The 25,195-nt window shown below is 39.1% G+C and overlaps 1 protein-coding gene across 1 annotated transcript in view; it reads right to left on the bottom strand.

Moving 5' to 3' along the window:
- LOC113884567 (putative neutral ceramidase C) overlaps positions 1-25,195 on the bottom strand; it is a 65,471-nt gene that overhangs the window by 7,922 nt on the left and 32,354 nt on the right. Inside the window, exons 11-19 of the mRNA XM_027529214.1 lie at positions 22,944-23,048; positions 22,746-22,827; positions 20,139-20,254; positions 19,048-19,142; positions 16,049-16,088; positions 15,171-15,266; positions 10,682-10,777; positions 8,000-8,146; positions 945-1,004 (exon numbers count right to left, since the gene is read on the bottom strand). Coding sequence (XP_027385015.1) covers positions 945-1,004; positions 8,000-8,146; positions 10,682-10,777; positions 15,171-15,266; positions 16,049-16,088; positions 19,048-19,142; positions 20,139-20,254; positions 22,746-22,827; positions 22,944-23,048 — 837 coding nt within the window. The remainder of the gene's footprint in view (positions 1-944; positions 1,005-7,999; positions 8,147-10,681; positions 10,778-15,170; positions 15,267-16,048; positions 16,089-19,047; positions 19,143-20,138; positions 20,255-22,745; positions 22,828-22,943; positions 23,049-25,195) is intronic.

The raw sequence follows: 25,195 nt of genomic DNA, 5'->3' as shown, positions 1-25,195 counted from the left end.
TAATGCATTCTCTGCCACAGAAAAAAATCTCACCTTGAAATCACTTTCATGGACCCATTTTCTTTTTCCTCTATATATTTCTCTATTGTTTGAAATCTTACAGATAGAACATATCTAATTATTGCTTGTATAGTTATAAGAACATTCCAAAGGAGTTTCAGAGGAATAAAACTACTTCATTTTATTCATAGATATTATATACTTTATCATATACATAAATACAGATTATATGACAAAAAAGTATGAAATGATATGTAAGAAATTGGTAACAGCGATTGCCTCTAAAAATGTTCATGAAAAGAGAGGTGTTTCCACAGTCTATTTTAAGAACTTCTGTACTGTCTGTTTTTACATGGAATCTGTATTTCTTGTGTCATTTTTCAAGATTAATAAATAAACACTCTATTAGTGCCTGTAGCAAAGAGTAGGGAAAAGGCCAGTGCAAGAAAAAGGAAAGCATGTGTGCCAGGGCTCCAGTCATTAGAGTGTCCGCTCAGGGATCCATGATCATCCCACAACAATGGAAGCAGGATCAGAGTCAGGAGTGCAGAAGAGGAGAGGAGCCAAAGAGGGGTGGAAAGGAACCAAAGATACACTTCACACTGGCCCTTGGATTATTTAACCAAATTCAGTAGAGTTTTAAAATTGGGATTCATAAATGGGAATTGTATTCAAATCTACATCATCTCAAGAGACCATGCAGTTTTCTATGCATTGTGCTCTATGTGGTCCTAAGTAGAGTCAATTAAATATTTCCTGGCGTCTATCTTTTTAGACCCAACTCTACATTAACTGTTCCCCCTGAAAATTTTCACACCTATAAAATACAATGAAAAGCAAGTTGAAACATTTTATCTTTATTTTTTAATCTTCAGAGGGATACGCAAGTGAAAGGCTAAAGAAGTGGACTTAAATTCGTAAAAAAAAGAATCATTGATGCTTACCCGGTTTTCTGCTGAATTCTTTGGGTTAGCACCTACAAAGGTAACTTCAACAACTTCTCCCTGAAAATAAAAACTAATTTCATGAGTTCTAATAATAGTACTTTTCCATGCTCATATTTGGGCCATTATTTATGAAACATTCCTAGGAATCTGGGTACCTGTAGAGATTATATTGTATTTAATTGAATCTTCTGAGAATATTAGAGAACATACCCTTGTAACATGGGAACAGGAATTTGGACCCAGTAAATTACTTCAGAATTTTGGACCAATAATTTGCTTTTGGTAGATTCAGATATAGATGAAGATATAGAGCTATGTATCTACAAATTCAAATAACTTAAATGAAATGAAATGGAAAAATTCCTCAAGATATAGAAATTACTAAAGATTACTCAAGAAGTAGATGCCCTTAATAGTAAAAACTTACCAAACTGTACTCTTTAAAGATATATTACTGTATGTCATTTATACATCAAAAAATATTTTTAAATAACAAACTAACAAGTCTTCACATGACTTACCATGGTATACAAGACCTTTTACAGGTAAGTTCCCACCTGCTGCTCCACCTTAAGCCCTCTATAGTCCATATACCTACAGGTGGTATGTCTTGGGGCTTCCCTGGTGGCTCAGCCAATAAAGAACCTGTCTGCAATGTAGGAGATCCAGGTCTCTTGATGGGCACTATAAACTCCTACCTATTCTCCAAGACCTAGCCCATATTAAAAACATTTTTTAATAAAAATATTCCATGGGTTCATAATCAATGATTACCATCTAAATAGAGATGTGCAGCTCAATTACTTACTGTTAACTCCCCTGAATAACTACCATCAATTTATTTTTTCTAATTTTCTTCATTTTCACCAGTGAGATTATCAAATTAGCTAGCCTCACCAATGGCCAGAAAAATGTTTCAACAGCAGTTAGAATTTTCTGCAAAAATCACTCTATTCTTTATATAGAGAAATCATCCCTGCAAACCATACCATGGTTCACTTAAAAAATAAAATTTTCATGATTAGCCAAATTTTCCTAATCCTTACATGTTCTTGTCCTTGATTTTTTTCCTACCATCACAATTCCTGTTCACTCACACTCATCTTAACAACAAGAGACAACCCCACTACAGATATAATGTGCCAACTGAAATGGTGAGAAACGTCTGTTCAGCATGACAGCATGAGGAGGTCAGTATGTCCTCTCCCTGAAAAGCAACTATGTATACTGACAAAACTATCAAAAATAACCACTTTTAAATTTTATTTTATTTTTTAAAATATAGTCAGTTTACAATGTTATATTCGTTTCTGGTGTACAGTGATCAATTATATATTTTTTTCATATTCACTTTCATTTTAGGTTATTATAGGTTATTAAAGGAGAAGGCAATGGCACCCCACTCCAGTACTCTTGCCTGGAAAATCCCATGGAAGGAGGAGCCTGGTGGGCTGCTGTCTATGCAGTCGCTAAGAGTCGGACATGACTGAGCGACTTCACTTTCACTTTTCACTTTCATGCATTGGAGAAGGAAATGGCAACCCACTCCAGTGTTCTTGCCTGGAGAATCCCAGGGACGGGGGAGCCTGGTGGGCTGCTGTCCATGGGGTCGCACAGAGTCGGACATGACTGAAGTGACTTAGCAGCAGCAGGTTATTAAAAGATATTGAATATAGTTCCCTGTGCTATACAGTGGAACTTTATTGTTTATTTTCTACATAGTAGTTTGTATCTGCTAATCACAAATTCCTAATTTATTCCCCCCATCCCTTTTCCCTAATGCTCAAAATTCTTCAAGCCAGGCTTCAGCAATACGTGAACCGTGAACTTCCAGATGTTCAAGCTGGTTTTAGAAAAAGCAGAGGAACCAGAGACCAAATTGCCAACATCAGCTGGATCGTGGAAAAAGCAAGAGAGTTCCAGAAAAACATCTATTTCTGCTTTATTGACCATGCCAAAGCCTGTGACTGTGTGGATCACAATAAACTGTGGAAAATTCTGAAAGAGATGGGAATACCAGACCACCTGACCTGCCTCTTGAGAAATTTGTATGCAGGTCAGGAAGCAACAGTTAGAACTGAACATGGATCATCGCAGCACTGTTTATAATAGCCAAGACGTGGAAGCAACCTAGATGTCCATCAGCAGATGAATGGATAAGAAAGCTGTGGTACATATACACAATGGAGTATTACTCAGCCATTAAAAAGAATACATTTGAATCAGTTCTAATGAGGTGGATGAAACTGGAGCCTATTATACAGAGTGAAGTAAGCCAGAAGGAAAAACATAAATACAGTATACTAACGCATATATATGGAATTTAGAAAGATGGTAACAATAACCCGGTGTACGAGACAGCAAAAGAGACACTGATGTATAGAACAGTCTTATGGACTCTGTGGGAGAGGGAGAGGGTGGGAAGATGTGGGAGAATGGCAGTGAAACATGTAAAATATCATGTAGGAAACGAGTTGCTAGTCCAGGTTCGATGCATGATGCTGGATGCTTGGGGCTGGTGCACTGGGACGGCCCAGAGGGATGGTATGGGGAGGGAGGAGGGAGGAGGGTTCGGGATGGGGAACACATGTATACCTGTGGCGGATTCATTTTGATATTTGGCAAAACTAATACAATTATGTAAAGTTTAAAAATAAAATAAAAAAATAAATAAATAAATAAAAAATAAAAATAAAAATAAAATAAAATTAAAGAATATATATAGAAACAACAACAACAACAAAAAAAAAAAAGAACTGAACATGGAACAACAGACTGGTCCAAATAGGAAAAGGAGTATGTCAAGGCTGTATATTGTCACCCTGCTTATTTAAATTATATGCAGAGTACATCATGAGAAACGCTGGGCTGGAAGAAGCACAAGCTGGAATCAAGATTGCTGGGAGAAATATCAATAACCTCAGATATGCAGATGACACCACCCTTATGGCAGAAAGTGAAGAGGAACTAAAAAGCTTCTTGATGAAGGTGAAAGAGGAGAGTGAAAAAGTTGGCTTAAAACTCAACATTCAGAAAACGAAGATCATGGCATCTGGTCCCACCACTTCATGGGAAATAGATGGGGAAACAGTGGAAACAGTGTCAGACTTTATTTTTGGGGGCTCCAAAATCACTGCAGATGGTGACTGCCGCCATGAAATTAAAAAACGCTTACTCCTTGGAAGGAAAGTGATGACCAACCTAGATAGCATATTCAAAAGCAGAGACATTACTTTGCCAACAAAGGTCTGTCTAGTCAAGGCTATGGTTTTTCCAGTGTTCATGTATGGATGTGAGAGTTGGACTGTGAAGAAGGCTGAGCACTGAAGAATTGATGCTTTTGAACTGTGCTGTTGGAGAAGACTCTTGACAGTCCCTTGGACTGCAAGGAGATCCAACCAGTCCGTTCTGAAGGAGATCAGCCCTGGGATTTCTTTGGAAGGAATGATGCTAAAGCTGAAACTCCAGTACTTTGGCCACCTCATGCGAAGAGTTGACTCATTGGAAAAGACTCTGATGCTGGGAGGGATTGGGGGCAGGAGGAGAAGGGGACGCCAGAGGATGAGATGGATGGATGGCATCACTGACTTGATGGACGTGAGTCTGAGTGAACTCCGGGAGTTGGTGATGGACAGGGAGGCCTGGCGTGCTGCGATTCATGGGGTCGCAAAGAGTTGGACACGACTGAAGGACTGAACTGAACTGAAACTTAGGGTAAGCACAGTACAAGTTCTTGGTTTTCTTACCAGGGTTGTGCTCACCCTCTGTGTTACTACAGTTCAACCAGAGCGGGGAAGGCTATCAAATCTGTACTAAAGTGTCTTTCTGGATGAAAATAAGATGGCTGGTGGCTGGGGGCTTCTGCATAACCTCAGAATGGGAGCTAGTTGTCAGGGGAACAAACCAGGTGATTAGAGAGTTGGAACTTTCAACTCGAACTCCCTGATCTCCAGGGAGGGAAAAGAGATAGAGAGTGAGTTAACCACCTATGGCCAGTGATTTAATCAATCATGCCCAGGTAAGGGAGCCTCCACAGAAGTCCCTGAAGCATGGGATTCAGAGAGCTTCCAGGCTGGTGAACGTGCAGAGATTCTGGAAAGTGGAATGACTGGAGAAGCTCTGCATTCCTTCCCCTATACCTTGCTCTATGCATCTCTTCCATGGGTTGTTCCTGAGTTGTATCCTTTTATAATCAGCTGGTGATCTGGTCAGTAGACTATTTTCCAAAGTTCTGTGAGCTGTTCTAGCAAGTTATTAAACCTGAGGAGGAGAATCTCCAATTTATAGCCAGAGCATCTTCAACTTATAACCAGACTGGTAGATGCACAGGTGATAACTTGGATTTACCACGGGCGTCTGAAACACGTGTGTATGTTGGATTTACCACGGGCGTCTGAAACACGTGTGTATGTTGGATTTACCATTGGTGTCTGAAATATGTGTGTATGTTGGATTTACCCTTGGTGTCTGAAACACGTGTGTATGGGGAGAAGGAGGTGGGAAGAGAGGGTGCTGGCTTGTGGAGCTGAGCCTTTGTGAAAAACAAACAAACAAACAGTGGAAGTGTTAGTAGCTCAGACAGGTCCAACTCTTTGCAACCCCATGGACTGTAGCTCCTCTGTCCATGGGATTCTCCAGGCAAGAATACGGGAGTGGGGTAGCCATTCCCTTCTCCAGGGGCTCTTCCCAATCGAACCTGGGTCTCCTGCAGTGCAGGCAGATTCTTTACTATCTGAGCCACCAAGGAAGCCCACTGAGCCCTTAACTCCAAGTAAATAACATCAGAATTGAATTGAGGGCATCAAATTGGTGTCCACAGGGAACAGGAGAACCTCTACACAATTACTGTGGGGGGAACCTCCACACAATTGCTGTCAGAAGTATTGAGAGTGGAAGGTTAAGAGCAGAAAGAGAGTTCTTTTCCAAGTCCCTAATATCAGGAAAATAGCTAAAAATATACATAGTAAAAAACCAACAGAGGAATTTATAAAAGGACACTACACATAAAAATAACCTAAGCATCCACCTTAAGAGATGAGAAGTGCAAAATAAAATCAAAGCAGGCAGAAGGAAGGAAATTAAACACTAGAGCAAAAATCAATGAAATAGAAAAACAACAGATAAAATCAATGAAGCTAAAAGATGGCTCTTTGAAAACACAAGTCAGCAAAACCAGGAAGAAAGAGGGGACATCATTATTGACCTTACAGGAATTAAACGAATTATAAAGGAATGCTATGAACAAGTTTATCCCAACACATTAGACAATTAAATGAAATGGGAAAATTCCTAAAGACAAATTAAACTGCTAGAAAGACATACAACTGACACAAGAAAAAATAGAACATCTAAATATGCCTAAATTGTGTAAAGAAATTGAATTAGTGATTTAAAATTTTGCCATAAAGAGAAACCCAAATTTAAATGACTTTGCTGGTAAATCTGATCCAATATTTAAAGAAGAAATAATATTAATCTTTTGCATACATTTTCAGAATATGAGAGGAAACACTTCCTACTCCTTCTCTGATACCAGTATTACCCTGATAGCAAGAGCAAAGACAACACATGAAAAGACTAGAAATGCCCCTCATAGACACGAGTACAAAACTCTTTAGAAAGATATTAGCAAACCAAATTTGTGAAGTGAAGTGTTGGTCGTGAGGCGTTAGTTGCTCAGTTGTGCCCGACTCTTTGTGACCCCGTGGACCACAGCCCACCAAGCCCCTCTGTCCATGGGATTTTCCATGCAAAGATAACTGGAGTGGGTTGCCATTTCCTTCTCCAGGGGATCTTCCCCAACCAGGGATGGAACCCAGGTCTCCTGCATTGCAGGCAGATTCTTTACTAACTGAGCTACAAGGGAAGCCCACATGTTGTTAAACCAAATTTAACAACATGTAAAAAGTATTGTATATCATTACTGCTGCTGCTGCTGCTGAGTTGCTTCAGTTGTGTCCGACTCTGTGAGACCCCATAGATGGCAGCCCACCAGGCTCCCCCATCCCTGGGATTCTCCAGGCAAGAACATTGGAGTGGGTTGCCATTTCCTTCTCCAATGCATGAAAGTGAAAAGTGAAAGTTAAGTCGCTCAGTCGTGTCTGACTCTTCGAGACCCCATGGACTGCAGCCCACCAGGCTCCTCCGTCCATGGATTTTCCAGGCAAGAGTACTGGAGTGGGGTGCCATTGCCTTCTCTGGTATACCATGACTAAAGGGTATTTATTTAATATGTGAAAATCAACTAATAAAATACACCCTACTAATAGATAAAAAACAAAAGCCACATGATCATCTCAGTAGACACAGAAAAGCGTTTGGAAAAAAGTCAACACCATTTCTTCATAAGAACTCTCAACAAACTAGACATAGAAGGGAATTTTTTAACCTAATAAAAGGCATCTACAGAAATTCTGATGAAAACATTATACTTAATAACTGAATACTTTTCCTAAGATTAGAAACAAGATAAGGATGTTCATTCTTACAACTTCTTTTCAACACTGCATTGGAGACTCTAGCCAATGCAATAAGGAAAGAAATAAAAGGTATCCAGAAAAGAAACTCAAAAAGAAGTAAACCTGCTTTTATTCACAGATGACATACTATACATAGACATTTCTAAGGAATCCACACCAAAGAAAATCTATTGAAACTAATAAATGATTTAGCAAAGTTACAAGAAACAAGATCTATATAAAGTACTAGGGGTAGAAAACCTGCTTCATTTCCGTGTTTTCCCATCCTTGATTAAGAAACCACTTTTCTACGCTGCAATGAATGGTTCCATGTCTATCTCTTAAAAAAAAAAAAAAAAGGAATAATTTGAATTTTAGAAATTCAAGTTTTCCAAAATTGCCATCTGAAAAATAAATACTTCCCCATTCTCATGTGTGCAGAGCCTCTGCAGAGATAAGAACAATTTTCAAAATCATTGCTAACAACTGGTCCGTGGCATGATTCAAGGCAGGTGGTGACTTTTAAACAACATCTTTCCCCCACCTTCAAGTATAGGCTTCATAAGGATCCCAACATCCCTTTCCAAGTCTTACCACTCTGTATATAGTGTTCGCTGGTAGCAGGACATCCCCAAAAGTTGTGCCTTCAGGTGCTCTATCCACAATATTTGGAATTAATGGAGACATCAGTTCTTCAAAAAATGGAGGCTTTGGACCACTGCTCAAATTGGCTACAGTATCCTAGAACAGAGAGTATTTGCTTAAGGGGCGTACAGTACAGAATGGAGACCTTTTTCCCTGACCACTGCTACTGCTAAGTCGCTTCAGTCGTATCTGACTCTTAGCGACCCCATGGACTGCAGCCTACCAGGCTCCTCCATCCATGGGATTTTCCAGGCAAGAGTACTGGAGTGGGGTGCCATTGCCTTCTCCACACCCTCCCCAAAATGTCTTCACTGGAACACACACACGCACACACACACACATACATTCACTTTCACTTTTTCTCTCTCTTCCCAAGAGCTAACAAATGTAACAAAATATGAGGGGAACTTTGCTGAAATTGGAGCCTAGATGTCCATAATTTTAACTTTTGTGACAGAAGAACATTTCGGTCACAGGAAACACTTTCACTCCCCTCGTCAGTATAATCTGAGTGTAAGCTAGGAATCACGCTACCTGAGTTTAGATTCTGGGACAACCATTCTTTACGTGTATGACTCTCAATAGGAACACATGGTCAGCCTCTGTGACATGACATTGTAATTATTCTTTTAAATGTTTAAAAAGTGTTAAGTCTCTCTTAACCAAAGTCACTACCAAGTATTTTCCTAAATCCTTCTCTGTGCTAATTAATGAATATAATAAATATAGTTTTAATTTAAAAGTTAAGATCAGCCTATAACATGCCCAGTTTAATCTATGTTTTCCATAAAATGTGTCACCTTTAATAGTGCCATCAAAATTCTAATCTCTAATCTCTAATAGCCCTTCATACGTATTTAATATACTTTAACCTTTGCTCTATATACTTAATCTTTATACCAGCCATATAATCTACTCATCATCATTCCCATTTTGCAAATGGGAAAATAGGTTTGCAGACACTCAGTGGTATTTTTGCCCAAGATCACATAGATATTCTTAGACACATAACCATAATATTCTGAAACAAATTTCTGCAAAGTGAATCACACTTCCTAAATATCACTATAAAATTTGATGCCTCTCTTTCTATGGGAAGAACTATAAACCTGTAATTGCATGAAAGTTAAACAGTGGTTATCTCTGCTGCCGCTGCTGCTAAGTCGCTTCAGTCGTATCCGACTCTGTGTGACCTCATAGATGTCTGGCAGCCCACCAGGCTCCTCCGTCCCTGGGATTCTCCAGGCAAGAACACTGGATTGGGTTGCCATTTCCTTCTCCAGTGCATGAAAGTGAAAAGTGAAAGTTAAGTCGCTCAGTCGTGTCCGACTCTCAGCGACCCCATCGACTGCAGCCTACCAGGCTCCTCCATCCATGGGATTTTCCAGGCAAGAGTACTGGAGTGGGGTGCCATTGCCTTCTCGGGTGGTTATCTCTAGATATAGCTTATAGGTTTATACATATCTTTATAATCTGAATATTCTACAAATAGGTACAGGTTTTATGATAAAAACTAAAAATAATTGAAAAGAAAGTATCAGATCTAAAATTGAAAGGCATATTATGATAAAACAATAATCAGGTAATTAAGATATTGGGTTGGCTAATAAGTTTATTCAGGTTTTTGCATAAGATGTTACAGAAAACCTGAATGAACTTTTTGGCCAACCCCATATACCTTAAAGTAGATTCCTTCTACTGAGATTTCAAATACACAGTCAATAGCTAATTAGGTGGAGGCACATGAAATTTCCAATATTTCACTGTTTTGACCTACAGAAATAGCAGTTTTGTTTCAATTTGATATATCCAAGCTTTTTCTTTGAAAGGGCTTTATTGTCTTGGCTAAGCCATCCCTGCCTCACAGCCTTTTGGGGCTTATGTGGTATTATACAAGGATCATTTATTATCTTAAAGTCGTTATCCTGCATATTGACTAATCTTCTGCCACCAGAACGCATCTTTGTATATAAACTATATACCAGAGGTAAGATTTACAGGAGTGTTGTTTCTTTAAATAAACTCATTTAGGTGTACATATTTTAGGTAGATACAATGTATATGTACATTTGAAGACAACTCTTATACTTTATCAAATCTAAGGCTCTATTGATTATAATAACTATTATTATTTTTGAGCCACCAAGAAAGTAAAAACATGCTAATGTATAATTGTAAGATTCCTTTGATTGGAAGATACATCCCAATTTCAGAGATGTTCTAATAAAGAAAATGGACATGTCAGAATTGATAAACCACTCAATTCATGAAGCAAATGGAGAGAAACTGACCAGGGTTAGGGAGCACTGGTTCAACTCTCAGTTATAGTAAGCTTGATCACTTCTCATCTCTGAACCTATTTGCTCATCTGAAAAATGGGGAAAAATGATAACTCTATACTTCACACATTGATTGCGAGACTAATATGAGATAATATATACGAAAAAAGTGGTCACCACCAAAAGATGACTAACTGACTCTGAATTCATTTTATCGGTTTCAATTTTTAGAGATACCTCACAGCTATAATATTTTTAAATATAAAGGAACCGAACACTCAAAGCGAAGGTCTTTTTGACTTCCCTCTTCATCTCCCCACTCCTGAGACATACAAACACAATGTTTGATTACCGTAGCAATGGCCTTGGCAAGGACTCTGTAAAGCTGGATGTAGGCAGACAGAGTATGCGGTCCATAAATTGTGGATGCGGCCTCGTACCGCTGCGCCTGCAGGAGGGGCAGAGCAGAGTTGGACACCATCCTGCACAGTTCGATCCGTTTGCAGGTGTTGATTTTAGTGACAGGTGATGATTGTACATCTTGCATATCCAAACTGACGTCATTCAAAGCTAATTATGACAAAGGAGGGCGAGCATTTCCATTTACCAGCTGAAGTGAATGGTTCCCTCCAACTATTCGTTAAAGGCAATGAATTCTCTTGGCGCGTGCCATTTGGAGAGTCAATCCATTTTATTTGAAAGAGGGATTTATTTGAAAGAAACCATCCTGAATAAATTGGATGGTTATAGAACCATCTGGAAAAGGACATTTAACCCATCCTCTTCTTGTTGTTTAGTTGCTAAGTCATGTCTGACTCTTCTGTGACCCCATGGATTGTAGCCTGCCAGGCTCCTCTGTCCCTGGGATTTCCCAGGCAAGAATACAGGAGTGGGTTTCCATTTCCTTCTCCAGGGGATCTTCCTGACCCAGGGATTGAACCAACATCTCCTGCATTAGCAGAAAGATTGTTTACCACTTCCACCTGGGGAGCCCATTTAACCATCACAGAACTATAAAATCAAATCAAATACATCTCCTTTCACCTGCGGTCCAAAGATTTGGTTATTCACAGAAACCTTCAATTCATCAAATCTAACATGGAACTTATCCCTCCAAATATATCCGCTTTCCCTGTAACATTCTTCATCTCAGTGAAGCCTATGCCAGGATCGTCTGGCAGTCATCCTGTAAGTCTCCAAGTCATCATTCCTTAAAAACCTCTTGAATTCTTTCATTTTCCTCTTTCTTTACTGCTTTAACCTTGGTCAAACCCTTACCTCTCGCCCAGATCATAACTACAGCTTCTTCATCAGTTAGTTCTCTGCCTCCACAGTTCTCTGCCTCCACACTTGCCCTTCCAATTCATTTTCTACACTGCCATCCTAGTGAGCATTCTAAATCACAGCATTCCTTCCTTTGAATTGGACTAGAGTGCCCTAAAATCCTCCTTATTGAGTCAGAGCTCTGTGGCATAGCACAGAAGATTCTCCATTGACTAACCCCTGCCTCCCACTTTAGCCCATCTCACTACCCTCCTCATGTTTATCCCAGGGTATTCAGTTAAGTACAGCCCCTTAAATATACTAAGCCTGCCCCTCTGGACCTTTGCATATGTAACTCCCTCAATATGGAACACTTCCCATTAACTTTCATTATATTTGCTTAATCAGTCCTTACTCATTCTCAAGAACCTGGACAAACAATATATCTTCATGAAAATTTGCCAGTCCCCAGTGTCAAACACCCAGTCTAAACTGCTGCTCTTTCTCTTTGCTTTCATAACACCTTGTGCATCTCTTTCACAGAAATGGGAAATGGAATCATCTGCTTTCTTCTATGTCTTTTATGTCTTCTACTGACCCATAAATTCTAGTGGGCTTGAGGGCAGGAGCAGATTCATAACCATTGTCATGCCCAGATAGTGGCTAATACAATATCTGTCACAAAACACATCTGTTGAATGAATGAGTGAATAAATCAATTAATTAATACTAATTTTTGCATGTCCCTAATCAGGAGACAAGCTAGTAGGAGTTTCTAACTATTTGTACCATGGTCTCCTTTGGCAGACTGTTGAGGCGATGGACCCTGCTAATAGTAATGTTTCTAAACACATAAAATAAAATAAAATACATAGGTAGACAAAGGAAACCCATTAAATGTAATTGAATAATAAACTAGCTTTGTGACAGAGCAATGTTTGTGTTTCTGTGTGATGCCCTTGAATAACAAGATCTTGTAGGAGATCTAATAACTACTGTGATTTTAAAATAGCAACGAGAATAAAAGACTTCCCTGGTGGCTCAGCTGGTAATGAATCTACCTGCAATGTGGGAGACCTGGGTTTGATCCCTGGGTTGGGAAGATCCCCTGGAGAAGAGAATGGCTGCCCACTCCAGTATTCTGGCCAGGAGAATTCCATGGACTGTACAGTCCATGGTGTTGCAAAAGTCAGACACAACTGAGTGACTTTCACTTTCAATGAGAATAAAAGATATTTCCATATATGCAGTAACTAGGTGGGATATAAAAATACTCATGGTTCCTATTGATGACAAAAGTCATAGTACTGATCATGTTACTGTCATTTGTTGGCTACATTCATAATTGAAAGAAGTGCTAAATAACATGCGAGCCTGCTCAGTCACGTCTCACTCTTTGCAACACCATGGACTATAGCCCATCAGGCTCCTCAGTCCATGGAATTTTCCAGGCAAGAATACTGGAGTGGGTTGTCATTTCCTCAGTTCAGTTCAGTCGCTCAGTCATATCTGACTCTTTGCAACCCCATGAACCGCAGCACGCCAGGCTTCCCTATTCATCACCAACTGCCGGGGTCTACCCAAACCCATGTCCATTAAGTCAGTGATGCCATCCAACCATCTCATCCTCTATCGTCCCCTTCTCCTGCCCTCAATCTTTCCCAGCATCAGGGTCTTTTCATATAAGTCAGCTCTTCGCATCAGGTGGCCAAAGTACTGGAGTTTCAGCTTCAACATCAGTTCTTGCAATGAACACCCAGGACTGATCTCCTTTAGGATGGACTGGTTGGATCTCCTTGCAGTCCAAGGGACTCTCAAGAGTCTTCTCCAACACCACAGTTCAAAAGCATCAATTCTTCAATGCTCAGCTTTCTTTATAGTCCAACTCTCACATCCATACATGAACACTGGAAAAACCATAGCCTTGACTAGACGGACCTTTGTTGGCAAAGTAATGTCTCTGCTTTTGAATATGCTATCTAGGTTGGTCATAACTTTCCTTCCAAGGAGTAAGCATCTTTTAATTTCATGGCTGCAGTCACCATCTGCAGTGATTTTGGAGCCCCAAAAATAAAGTCAGTCACTGTTTCCACTGTTTCCCCATCTATTTCCCATGAAGTGATGGGACCGGATGCCATGATCTTCGTTCTGAATGTTGAGCTTTAAGCCAACTTTTTCACTCTCTTCTTTCACTTTCATCAAGAGGCTCTTTAGTTCTTCACTTTCTGCCATATGTCATGTGCGTATCTGAGGTTATTGATATTTCTCCCAGCAATCTTGATTCCAGCTTGTGCTTCTTCCAGCCCAGTGTTTCTCATGATGTACTCTGCATATAAGTTAAATAAGCAGGGTGACAATATACAACCTTACACTCCTTTTCCTATTTGGAACCAGTCTGTTGTTCCATGTCCAGTTCTAACTGTTGCTTCCTGGCCTACCTACAGGTTTCTCAAGAGGCAAATCAGGTGGTCTGGTATTCCCATCTCCTTCAGAATTTTCCACAGTTTATTGTGATCCACACAGTTAAAGGCTTTGGCATAGTCAATAAAGCAGAAATAGATGTTTTTCTGAAACTCTCTTGCTTTTTCAATGATCCAGCAGATGTTGGCAATTTGATCTCTGGTTCCTCTGCCTTTTCTAAAACCAGCCTGAACATCTGGAAGTTCATGGTTCACATATTGCTGAAGCCTGGCTTGGAGAATTTTGAGCATTACTTTACTATAATGCTAAATTACAGTTACAGATAAGGCAAAAATGGAATTATTCTCATCTAACTTATTATTCTCATCTAAGTTTATCCCAGTTAAGAATCTTTATTCAACAGGAATCACTCAAAGGCAGGGACCTTCAGTAAAGTCAACAGAGGGCAGCAGGGCAGACTCCACTGCTGGAATTACTGAGCATTTGTCAAGAGGCAGCCTGTGTGCCACACCATGAATTGCCAAGTTATACCTCAGATCTATTAGAAACTAGTAAGTATGGACTTCTACCCTGTTTTCACGTTTTTAGCTACTGGTGTTTAAAAGTACTTAGGCTACTTTTTGTACTATTTGTAACAAACAAAATAAAAACATCACCAGTCAGCAGCCTCCCTAATTTTTTGAGGCTCTGTTTCTTAATCTGTATCACGCTATAATAATACCCTACTTCAGTCAGGGCTAATTGAGAGGATTACATAAAATCACATTTGCAAGGTGCTTAGCCAGTGCTTTCTCTAGATAGTAGCTGCCAATGGGCATTTTCTCAGGTTCTACAGAAGCTTAAGGCACCAAAAGCATTATGGATCGAGTTAGAAATGTTGTATGCCATAACCCAGGCTTATTACCAGTGCCCTTGACCAGGTAATTTATTTCAGGGAAAGTGGAAGTTAATGAGCCTAGAATTCTCTACTGAACTTGGAAATGGTCAACCTAGAACTCCCAAATATGACATCTGGGTTATCCTTTTCTTACCTGCTCTAAAACAAAATCATCTCTCAAAAAACATGATTAAGGAAGTCCAGAAAGCAAATCTGCATTTGATACAATAGTCTTGACCAGGATATAATTCATTTAAATGATGAGAACTTTCTACTTTACCTGGTATTCTTCATATGTGGTAATGTAGTGTGTATATACATTACATAGACCTGAAATAACAACAGTCATATTCAGCATCCCATAAGCTTCAAATTCCTAGGGCAAAGGGGAGAGTGCACTAAAATTACTCTTCATCTTAAAGTGTATTATCATTTTTGTTATATTTAACATACAATTATCAATATGAATTTTTATTGTAATATATCTATCTTAATATTTTTCCAATGGTCAAAATTGCCCAGGAATACAGGAGTATCAGAGAGTCCTTGGTGAAAAGTTAAAAGCCTTAACTCTGCACTCCAGTTGGGCAAGTCAATGGATCTATGAACACCCTAATGACTCTATTTCCTAATGCAGAACTTTATCACTAAAAATATAGATGTTTTATCAATTTCCTAAAAAGTCTAAAGGGAGCATTATTAGCTAACCACAGTAGCTATTTCCAGCTCCAAATAATAAGACTTTTGCTGGTTATGTCATTTTAGAAACATGGACAATACTTTCTGAAATAAAAAAAATCACAAATACAGATAAAATACATAATTTTCAATGTGTTAGATTTTTTTATATAGGACTTTAAGATATTAATGAACTTGGGGTCATTTACTACTGAATCCATAAAACTCATAAATTTTAAAGTATTAGTACATAAATACAAATAAAACATTTTAATCCTACTATATTTCCTTTATATTTTTAATTTTATTCTTATGCCATCAATATTTCATATTCACCTCCAGCCTTTACTTTCAAGAAGTGTAAAACTCTTATCATCTTAGCAAAGATTAATTTAAAAGGTATCAGATCACAAGGATAGGGAATTCTTCTTCTCTTTTCCAAATAAAAATGCATAGGTATATTATTTCATTTTAACTTACTTCTCGAACTGCCTGCCGAAGTCTCCGTCCAGACATGGTCCTGAGTCAAGAAAACAGAATTATCTAAGTGGTTTCCTATTCAGAATGTAGGCAAGGTACACAGAAAGGAACAGAAAAGGTGCGAGGTACACACAAACTTGTAAGGAAAGCCAAAAAGTTAGCCTGGCTACACCACAGTAAAGTGTAGAGAAACAACGCAAGTTCTAGCTGAGCTTTTTTCCACACTGCCCTATCTTCAAAATAAATCCTAAGCCAAAACCAGATAAGTTAAAGGAGGAAAACAGAATCAGTGAATATCACTGGCAGAAGATCACAACTGTCTTCCATTCATCGAGTCAACAGTTGGTTACATTCTATGTTAACAAGAGCTGAGGCAAGTAGAGTGCACACTATTCCTGCCTACAGAGAACTTACGCTTCATTCATTTACTTAGCTCAGATGGTAAAGAAACCACTTGCAATGCAGGAGACCTAGCTTCAATCCCTGCGTCAGGAAAATCCCCTGGAGATGGGAATGGATATCCACTCCATTATTCTTACCTAGAGAATTCCACGGACAGAGGAGCCTGGGGGATTACATGGGGACACAAGTGAGCTACTAACTTTATACCAGACCCACTTGAAATTGCTGAGGACTCAACAGTATGGAGCTTACATTCTTGGAAGAGAAGATGGTCAATAGAAAATTAAAAAGTGAGATGACAATAAGTGCAATGCAGAATATAAGGCAGGATAAGGATGAAAGAGGATGATGGTGGTCATTGTGGTGGTGGTGGTAGCGATGCAATGATGCTGGTAGAAGTACTGGGTGAAAACAGTGTCATGTACTGTAAGCAGGACTGGCATCTCTGTTAGAGTTTTCAGCAGAGAAATGAAGGAATGAAAGGTTGGCCATGGAGATATATGGAGGGTAAGTGTTGCAGGTAGAAGGAGCTGTTTAAGTTCAAAAGCCCTAAAACAGGAGCATGCTTGGTAGTCTGAGAATTGTAGTGGAGCCAAGGTGGCTGCAGCAGGTGTGACTGAGGCAAATTAATTTTGTACGGAGTGGTACAAAATCAGATCAGACAGTTTGCTGAAGAGAGGATCGCAGAGGGCCTTGCAGCATATAATAAAGGTGTGAAGGTTTCTCTGGAGAGTTGGGAAGCTATTGAAAGGTTATGATAAGTGACATGATTTCACTTAGCTTTATAGGGATATCTCTGGCTATAATGTTGAGAAAAGACTATAGAGGAGTAAGGCAGAAGCAAGAAAGTGAGATGGTTATTGCAGTAATCCAGGGAGAGGCAATGGTGACTTAGACCCAAGTGGGGAGGAGGTGGGTCAGGGCAGAATGATGGAAAGTGTTGACTAGAACATGCAGAATTTGCTGAGGGATTTAAAGCAGGGAAAATTGAAAAAGAACTCAAGGATGACTGAGATTTAGGCCCTGAGCAACGGAAAGATACAAAATTGCTACTTATTAAGACAGGAAATATGGCATAAAGAGCAAATTTAAAACATGTTTCCATGCTTCTAATACATAAACTGATTGTTTCATGTTCCTGTATTTTAATATTATTTAAAGTCTTTCTGCTGACATAATAAGGCACTGCATAATTTTAATCTAGAATGATAACTTCTCAAATTTTTACATTTACTTCAAGATACCCACTCAGTTCAGTTCAGTTCAGTCACTCAGTCGTGTCCGACTCTTTGCGACCCCATGAATCGCAGCATGCCAGGTCTCCCTGTCCATCACCAACTCCCGGAGTTCACTCTGACTCATGTCCATCGAGTCTGTGATGCCATCCAGCCATCTCATCCTCTGTCGTCCCCTTCTCCTCCTGCCCCCAACCCCTCCCAGCATCAGAGTCTTTTCCAATGAGTCAACTCTTCACATGAGGTGGCCAAAGTACTGGAGTTTCAGCTTTAGCATCATTCCTTCCAAAGAAATCCCAGGGCTGATCTCCTTCAGAATGGACTGGTTGGATCTCCTTGCAGTCCAAGGGACTCTCAAGAGTCTTCTCCAACACCACAGTTTAAAAGCATCAATTCTTCAGTGCTCAGCTTTCTTCACAGTCCAACTCTGACATTCATACATGACCACTGGAAAAACCATAGCCTTGACTAGACGGACATTTGTTGGGAAAGTAATGCCTCTGCTTTTCAATATGCTATCTAGGTTGGTCATAACTTTTCTTCCAAGGCGTAAGTGTTTTTTAATTTCATGGCTGCAGTCACCATCTGCAGTGATTTTGGAGCCCCCCAAAAAATAAAGTCTGACACTGTTTCCACTGTTTCCCCATCAATTTCCCATGAAGTGATGGGACCAGATGCCATGATCTTCGTTTTCTGAATGTTGTGCTTTAACATTCTAATATTTCTGCTTTATTGACTATGCCAAAGCCTTTGACTGTGTGGATCACAATAAACTGTGGAAAACCCTCACAGAGATGGGAATACCAGAGCACCTGACCTGCATCTTGAGAAACCTATATGCAGGTCAGGAAGCAACAGTTAGAACTGGACATGGAACAACAGACTGGTTCCAAATAGGAAAAGGAGTATGTCAAGGCTGTATATTGTCACCCTGCTTATTTAACTTCTATGCAGAATACATCATGAGAAACACTGGGCTGGAAGAAGCACAAGCTGGAATCAAGACTGCCGGGAGAAATATCAATAACCTCAGATATGCAGATGACACCACCCTTATGGCAGAGAGTGAAGAGGAACTAAAAAGCCTCTTGATGAAGGTGAAAGTGGAGAGTGAAAAAGTTAACTTGAAGCTCAACATTCAGAAAAAATAAAAGATACCCACTAGTGAGAGGCATAAAGAGGTTTATTCTTCAGAGGCCCCACCAAAAGAGGGTTGGGAATATTTGTCACTATTGGCCATACATAGCACAGTAGGATACAGAAGAGTCAGTACAGGGTTATCTGCCCATGATAAGAAGTGATTTCAACAGAAACACATCTACAACTATCACAAAAATCTCACAAAATAAAAAAGGAACTTACGTGAACTCCCCAGGGATGGCAGTGATGGCCAAGAACCCGAGAGTAACAATCTGAACGTCAACGATATCTGGGTGCCAGGGATGAGGATTTAACAGCTAGGAACCAAAGCATGAAAACTGTGTTAGGAATATTACTCTCTTTGCTCGAGACCAATGCTGCTCACAGAATTTCCTTTGTTAATGGATATTCAATGTTTCCAGTTGTTTGAGTGTCTTATCCTACAGTCACAGGTGTTTTTCTAAGTCATGTAGTATTAAATATTCTATCTAGAATTAATATGTGAATTTCAAATACCAGTGTCCCATTAACCTGGAATTATGTTCTCATCAATGAACTTTTTGGTGGCTTTATCTTTATGGAATCACAATGTGTAACAGATAACCAAGGTTCTCCTATATTACCATGGTGACTATCCTTATACAAGACAAACAAGGAATTACCATCATTTGAAATAACTTAATTATTTCTCTTTTTACTCTGTATAACACTTTAAATCTTCAGTTGCTAAGTCTTGCCTTACTTTTCTTCTCCAAGAGACTATATCCTTTACCATGTTCAGATTAGCACAGAATCTTTCCCTCTATTCCTTCAATTTCTTCATTGCCTCTCCTTCTTGAAGAACTTCTAAGTAAATGTTAGAAAAAAAAACTATATTTAAAAATTGTTTCTACATCAAAAATTCATGGTATTATGAACACTGGCATGAATATGAAAATCCATGTTCCAAAGGGTATTTAAAGAATATTGCTTTAGTTAATAATGTTGCCTGAGTTCTGGAAAATAACCTGAGATGTCTTTCTCTGTGAGGAATTCTGTGCTCATACATCTTAATCTTATTCTTCCTTTTCCTCTGTTCTAATTGTTTCAATTATTTACTATGGATGTAAAAGTCTAAGTCAGTATATTTAGTAATCATACCCCTTATTTCCTTAAACTTATGGCATCCATATTTTTAATATTAAAAATTTAATTTGGGAACGTTTGTATAATACACAGATCTACTATTCAACACGGACCTATTCATATCTGATAATTCATAAATTTAAAAATAACAATATACTAATTTCACCATGATAATCCAAATGCATTACCTCTCCAGTCTGAAGAAGGACTGGCTTTGGTTTATGGCATTCTTTGATTTCTTCAGATGGCTTGCCCAGAACCTGATCCCGAAGAGTGTCCCAAAATGAATCGCCTTCTGTCATCCCTATTAGGAATGTTATGATTAATATGATTGCAACCCTCTGAAAAATACCATCATTTTGACAAATGTTGTACAACAATACTTTCAGAACTTTGAGAGATTTTATTAAGTTTGCTGTTCAATGATTTCAAACAGTTTGCAAAATAGAAGAGGTAAAATTTCCTGTTCATATTAAAGTAGGAGCCATTATTTAATTAGATCCTCAATGTGGTTGATAGAGTAAAAGAATATACATGTTCTACATCTTTCAGGTTTTGTTTTTATTGCTCTTCCTCAACCATGTTGCCAGTTTTTAAAATATGATATAATTAAATGCAGGTCAATGAGCTGAATTATCCTTTTCCTATTTTGAAAGCTATAAAAGATATCTCCAGTTTGAAGTACCAGTTGTTTAACTTGTGGTCTCTAAAGACCCTCTCTTGATCTCCACTTAATTATGTGTATACACACACACGAGCAATTAAAAACCACCAAGCCTAACACCCATAATCTAGGGAAAAGCTATGTTAACTACAAAACCTAAGAACATAGAATACATAATCAGGAAAATATAATTACTATGAACTTATTTGGACCTACTTATAGAGCACACATGGGACTCTCAAAGAACTCTTCTAGCTCAGTAATAAAAAGACAAATAGACCAATTTAAAAATAAGAAAAATACATGAACAGATATTTCTCCAAGTAAGACACAATAATGGCCAACAAACATAAGAAAAGATGCTCAATATCCCAGGAAAACGCCAGTTAAAACCATAATGAGATACCACTCCACACCCCAGGGGTAGCTAGAATCAAAAAAAAGGAAGATAAAAACAAGTATTGGTGAGGATGTGAAAAAATTAGAATCTTCAGAGAGAAACTGATGAGAACATAAAATTGTGCAATGACTTGAAAATACTCTGGTAGTTCCTCAAATAATTAAACATAGAATTTTACCATAGTGATCCAGCAATTCCACTTCCAGGCATGTACCAAAGAAATGAACTCATATGCTCACACAAAAGCCTGGACGTGAATATTTATAACAGCATTATTCCTAACAGCCCAAAACAGAACAACCCAAATGTCCATCAGCTGAGGAATGCATAAATAAAATCCAACAAAACCATACAGTGAAATATTATTCAGCCACAACATGACATAATGAACTTATCTGCAAAATAGACTCACAGACATAGAGAACAGACGTGATTGCCAAGGGGGAGGGCTGGATTGGCAGCTTGGGATTAGCAGATGCAACTATTATATAGAGAATGGATAAAAAACAAGATTCTACTGTATAACATAGGAAACTATATTGAATATCCTGTGATAAATCACAAGGGAAAAGAAAATGAAAAAAAATATGTATATATATATACACACATTTGTGTATAACTGAGGCACTTTGCTGTACAGCAGAAATTAACACTACACTGAAATCAACTCTACCTCAATAAAACAATTTTTAAAAAGAAAAAAGGCAATGAAATTATTTTAGAATCCATGATACAACATGGATGAACCTTGAAAACATGATGCTAAGTGAAATAAGCCAACACAAAAAGCCACGTATTTTTATGATTCCATTTATACGAAATGTCCAGAAGAGGTAAATATAGAGATAGAGATTCGTGGCTTCTTAGGCCTGGAAGAGATGGGGACTGGGCTGTGATGGCTAAAATGTACAGGGTTTCTCTCTGAGGTGATGACAACGTTCTACAATTGATGGCAGTGACGGTTGCATGTATCTGTGAACACATTAAAAACCACTGAATTTTATGTTTTGTGAATTACATCTCAATCAAGCTATCAAAAATTATTTATTTTAGAACATTAGACCAAGCTAGATGAAATATTGCCAGGCAAGATGATGCCAACTGTATTATGTTACAATTGTATTTCTTTTTCAACTAATGGTTCCAAAATATACATGTATATAGAAGACCAGAATAAAATAAGCCAAAATATTGCCTGTTGGTGCTACTTTTCAATTTTTTTAACTTTGTGTACTTTCCAATGCATGTTATCACAGTGATAATCAGGATAAAGTATAAAACCTACAATAATCATGGAAATACACACAGGAAGAAGACCCAGGATCACATGCTTTATGCTCCTAAAGTCTTCTGTTCTGAGGAATTTGGGCTCCAATAAAGAATTCCAGGAAAAAGACACTAATAACCAGATGGAAGGGCCAATTCATATTGTGGATGTTAAAATGACACTCCTACTCTGCACCATTCCAACTCCATTCCTGCCCAATTTAAAACTATTCCTCCACAGGTTGAAATGCAGAGAGAATCTCTGATTCTTATCTGAATCCGTGGAAAGCTAAATTATGAAAGATACTGACCCTTGAGAAATCATGTACAAACCTGGAAAGCCTACTTACCCTTAAATTTTAAAAATTAAAATAGTAAATGTAGTGGCTATGTGAAACCCTGTTAAGGAAAAGAATCCTGAAGTTCAGAATCTAGAACCATAAACCTGATCAGACTGCACCTCACCCTGAGTAAAACTGACGGTTCCAAATCCATCGATTGTACCAGCTGCAAAACTGTAGCCCAAGGCTGGTTTACACGTTTTTACCTAAAGGAAAAAAAAATTAACACAAACAAAAGAAACAGAAGTTGAACTTCAACGATAAGATCAGCCCAGAGCTTCTCCCTTGTGGCACATAATCAGTATGACTCAGTGACACTTACTGTGTGTGTTGAATTGAGCCAGACGGTGACATCCGTCATATTCACCCACTGATGAGCTGAAGCCAGTGGCCCAGTTACCTCCTGGGAGGCAGACTCATACAGTTCCTAGAAAACCCACACAGCCTTACCATGAAAAGCAAACGAGCTAAAATGAATACTATACACTTTTACCCAAAAAATGCCAATTTGGAAAAGCATCTTTCAGTCAAGTATTGTGGTGCTGGCTGATTGGCCAGAGCATTTTCAACTCTCCACCAAACCCACAGTGACTTCCCAGAAACCTGAAGGCCCTGAGACTGTTGACCTGGGTTTATTGCCCACAAATACGACATTCCAGCAATGCAGGCTATGGCACAAGATGCTCCAACCTCACTGGAAAGACAGTCAAGAAATTTTAAGGTTAGGAGTGAAAGCCTTAGTTGCTCAGTCATGTCCAACTCTGCAACCCCATGGACTGTAATGTAGCCCACCAGGTTCCTCTGTCCATGGGATTCTTCAGGCAAGAACACTGGAGTGGGTAGCCATTCCCTTCTCTAGGTGACCTTCCCCATCCAGGGATCAAATCCCAGTCACCTGCATCACAGGCAGATTCTTTACCATCTGAGCCACCAAGGCAGGTTAGGAGTAGACGGACCAAATTATCTTCTTTGCAGAGAACGAGAGTTTTTCCCCAGGGACTCTCATGGAGTTTTCCCTCTCATAGTCCTTGAGTTCTCTGGCAGGGGCTAATACCAAAGAGGGACTTGAGAGAATTCAGGAGCCACTTCATCTGCATCAGTTCTCTCACCCACGGTCCATCTTTTGATGGTCTTTTTTTCCAATAGGATCCATTGATGCTTTTTTAATCTTATGAGAAATATATGAATTTCTTTTTTAATCTTATGGGAAATGTGAATAAAAATGTATTTAGAAATGCTTGTGTTCTTTCAAGTCTTTATTGTATCGGTTACAATATTGCTTCTGTTCTGTGTTTTGGTTTTTTGGCCTGAGGCATGTGGGATCTTACCTTATCTACCAGGGATCAGTCAGCACTGGAAAGTGAAGTCTAAGCATTGAAACACCAAGGAGGCCCCAGGCAATGTTTGTTTTTATTCATCTCTATCCCACAGTAGAGGAGGCAAACCCTGCTTCAGCACCAGTGCCCATGCCTGACATCTAACTCATTTTCATTCTATTGCCATCCCAGTTTCCGCTGCCATGTGGGAACTCCAGAGATAAGTCAGAAACACCAGCTGCAGCCCACCTCCCCTGATTTTGTTGTTGTTGTGTTGTTGAGTCTCTTAAGACCTGTACAACCGCCTCCCTCATTAAGAGGAAAGTTGTGCCTTGCTGAGAATGTGGGACCGATCTCAATGTCTCTAGGCTTAGAATGGTATTAAAATTTCTGATGCCAAATTGTGTCACAGGTGTACACCCTAAATAGAATCTGTTAATTTAGAACAATCCGCTGATGAGACCACAGTAATTAAAAAGAAACTGCAGCAATTAGGCTGGCTGGTGTCTTCTGTTTTTAAAGGTGCTTTTGTTCTTCCTTAATTGCTCCTGAAACAGTTTAGAACCCTTGAGACACAATATTTACATAAACACACACACACACACACACACACACACACACTGATGGGCATGCTCATTAAAGCCAGAGGTTAAAGCGACTGCCTGCAGTGCGGGAGACCTGGGTTTGAGCCCTGGGTTGGAAAGATTCCCCTGGAAAAGGAAATGGCAACCCACTCCAGTATTCTTGCCTGGAGAAACCCATGAGTGGAGGAGCCTGGAGGGCTACAGTCCATGAGGTCGCAAAGAGTCGGACACGACTGAGCGACTGAACTGAACTGAACTGAAGCTATAAAAAGGCAGAGATTTAACTATCCTTATTAGCGATGGTTGAGCTCAAAGCTATCCTTTGTCTTTTCCCCTGGAAACATCTTCATGGGAGCTGATACAAACTATGTGAGCATACTAGAAGGTAAAATTTAGGAGAGGAAGGAGGGTAGAGTAACTGGTAGTAAGCTCTCTGGAAACCAGATTCTTCATCAAAAGATCTTTTAAAAAAAAAAGAAAAGAAAACATAAGATGGATTATCTGTGCCATATCAAAAAAGACCAAGGGCTAATCTGAATGCAAACTGCAAGAACTGGGAATTGTGCCACTCAGCTTTATCTTGTCCCAGAAGAAAAGATAGGAAATGGCCAGGGGACTTGGCAGGCAAAGGCCCCAGAGACTTCTGAGAATTTGGGTCAGTATGGTCATATCTG

Source organism: Bos indicus x Bos taurus, chromosome 26, assembly GCF_003369695.1.
Source record: "Bos indicus x Bos taurus breed Angus x Brahman F1 hybrid chromosome 26, Bos_hybrid_MaternalHap_v2.0, whole genome shotgun sequence".
Classification (NCBI taxonomy): domain Eukaryota; kingdom Metazoa; phylum Chordata; class Mammalia; order Artiodactyla; family Bovidae; genus Bos; species Bos indicus x Bos taurus.
Note: the sequence above shows the minus strand (reverse complement) of the source record. Positions and strands in the feature narration are given on the sequence as shown.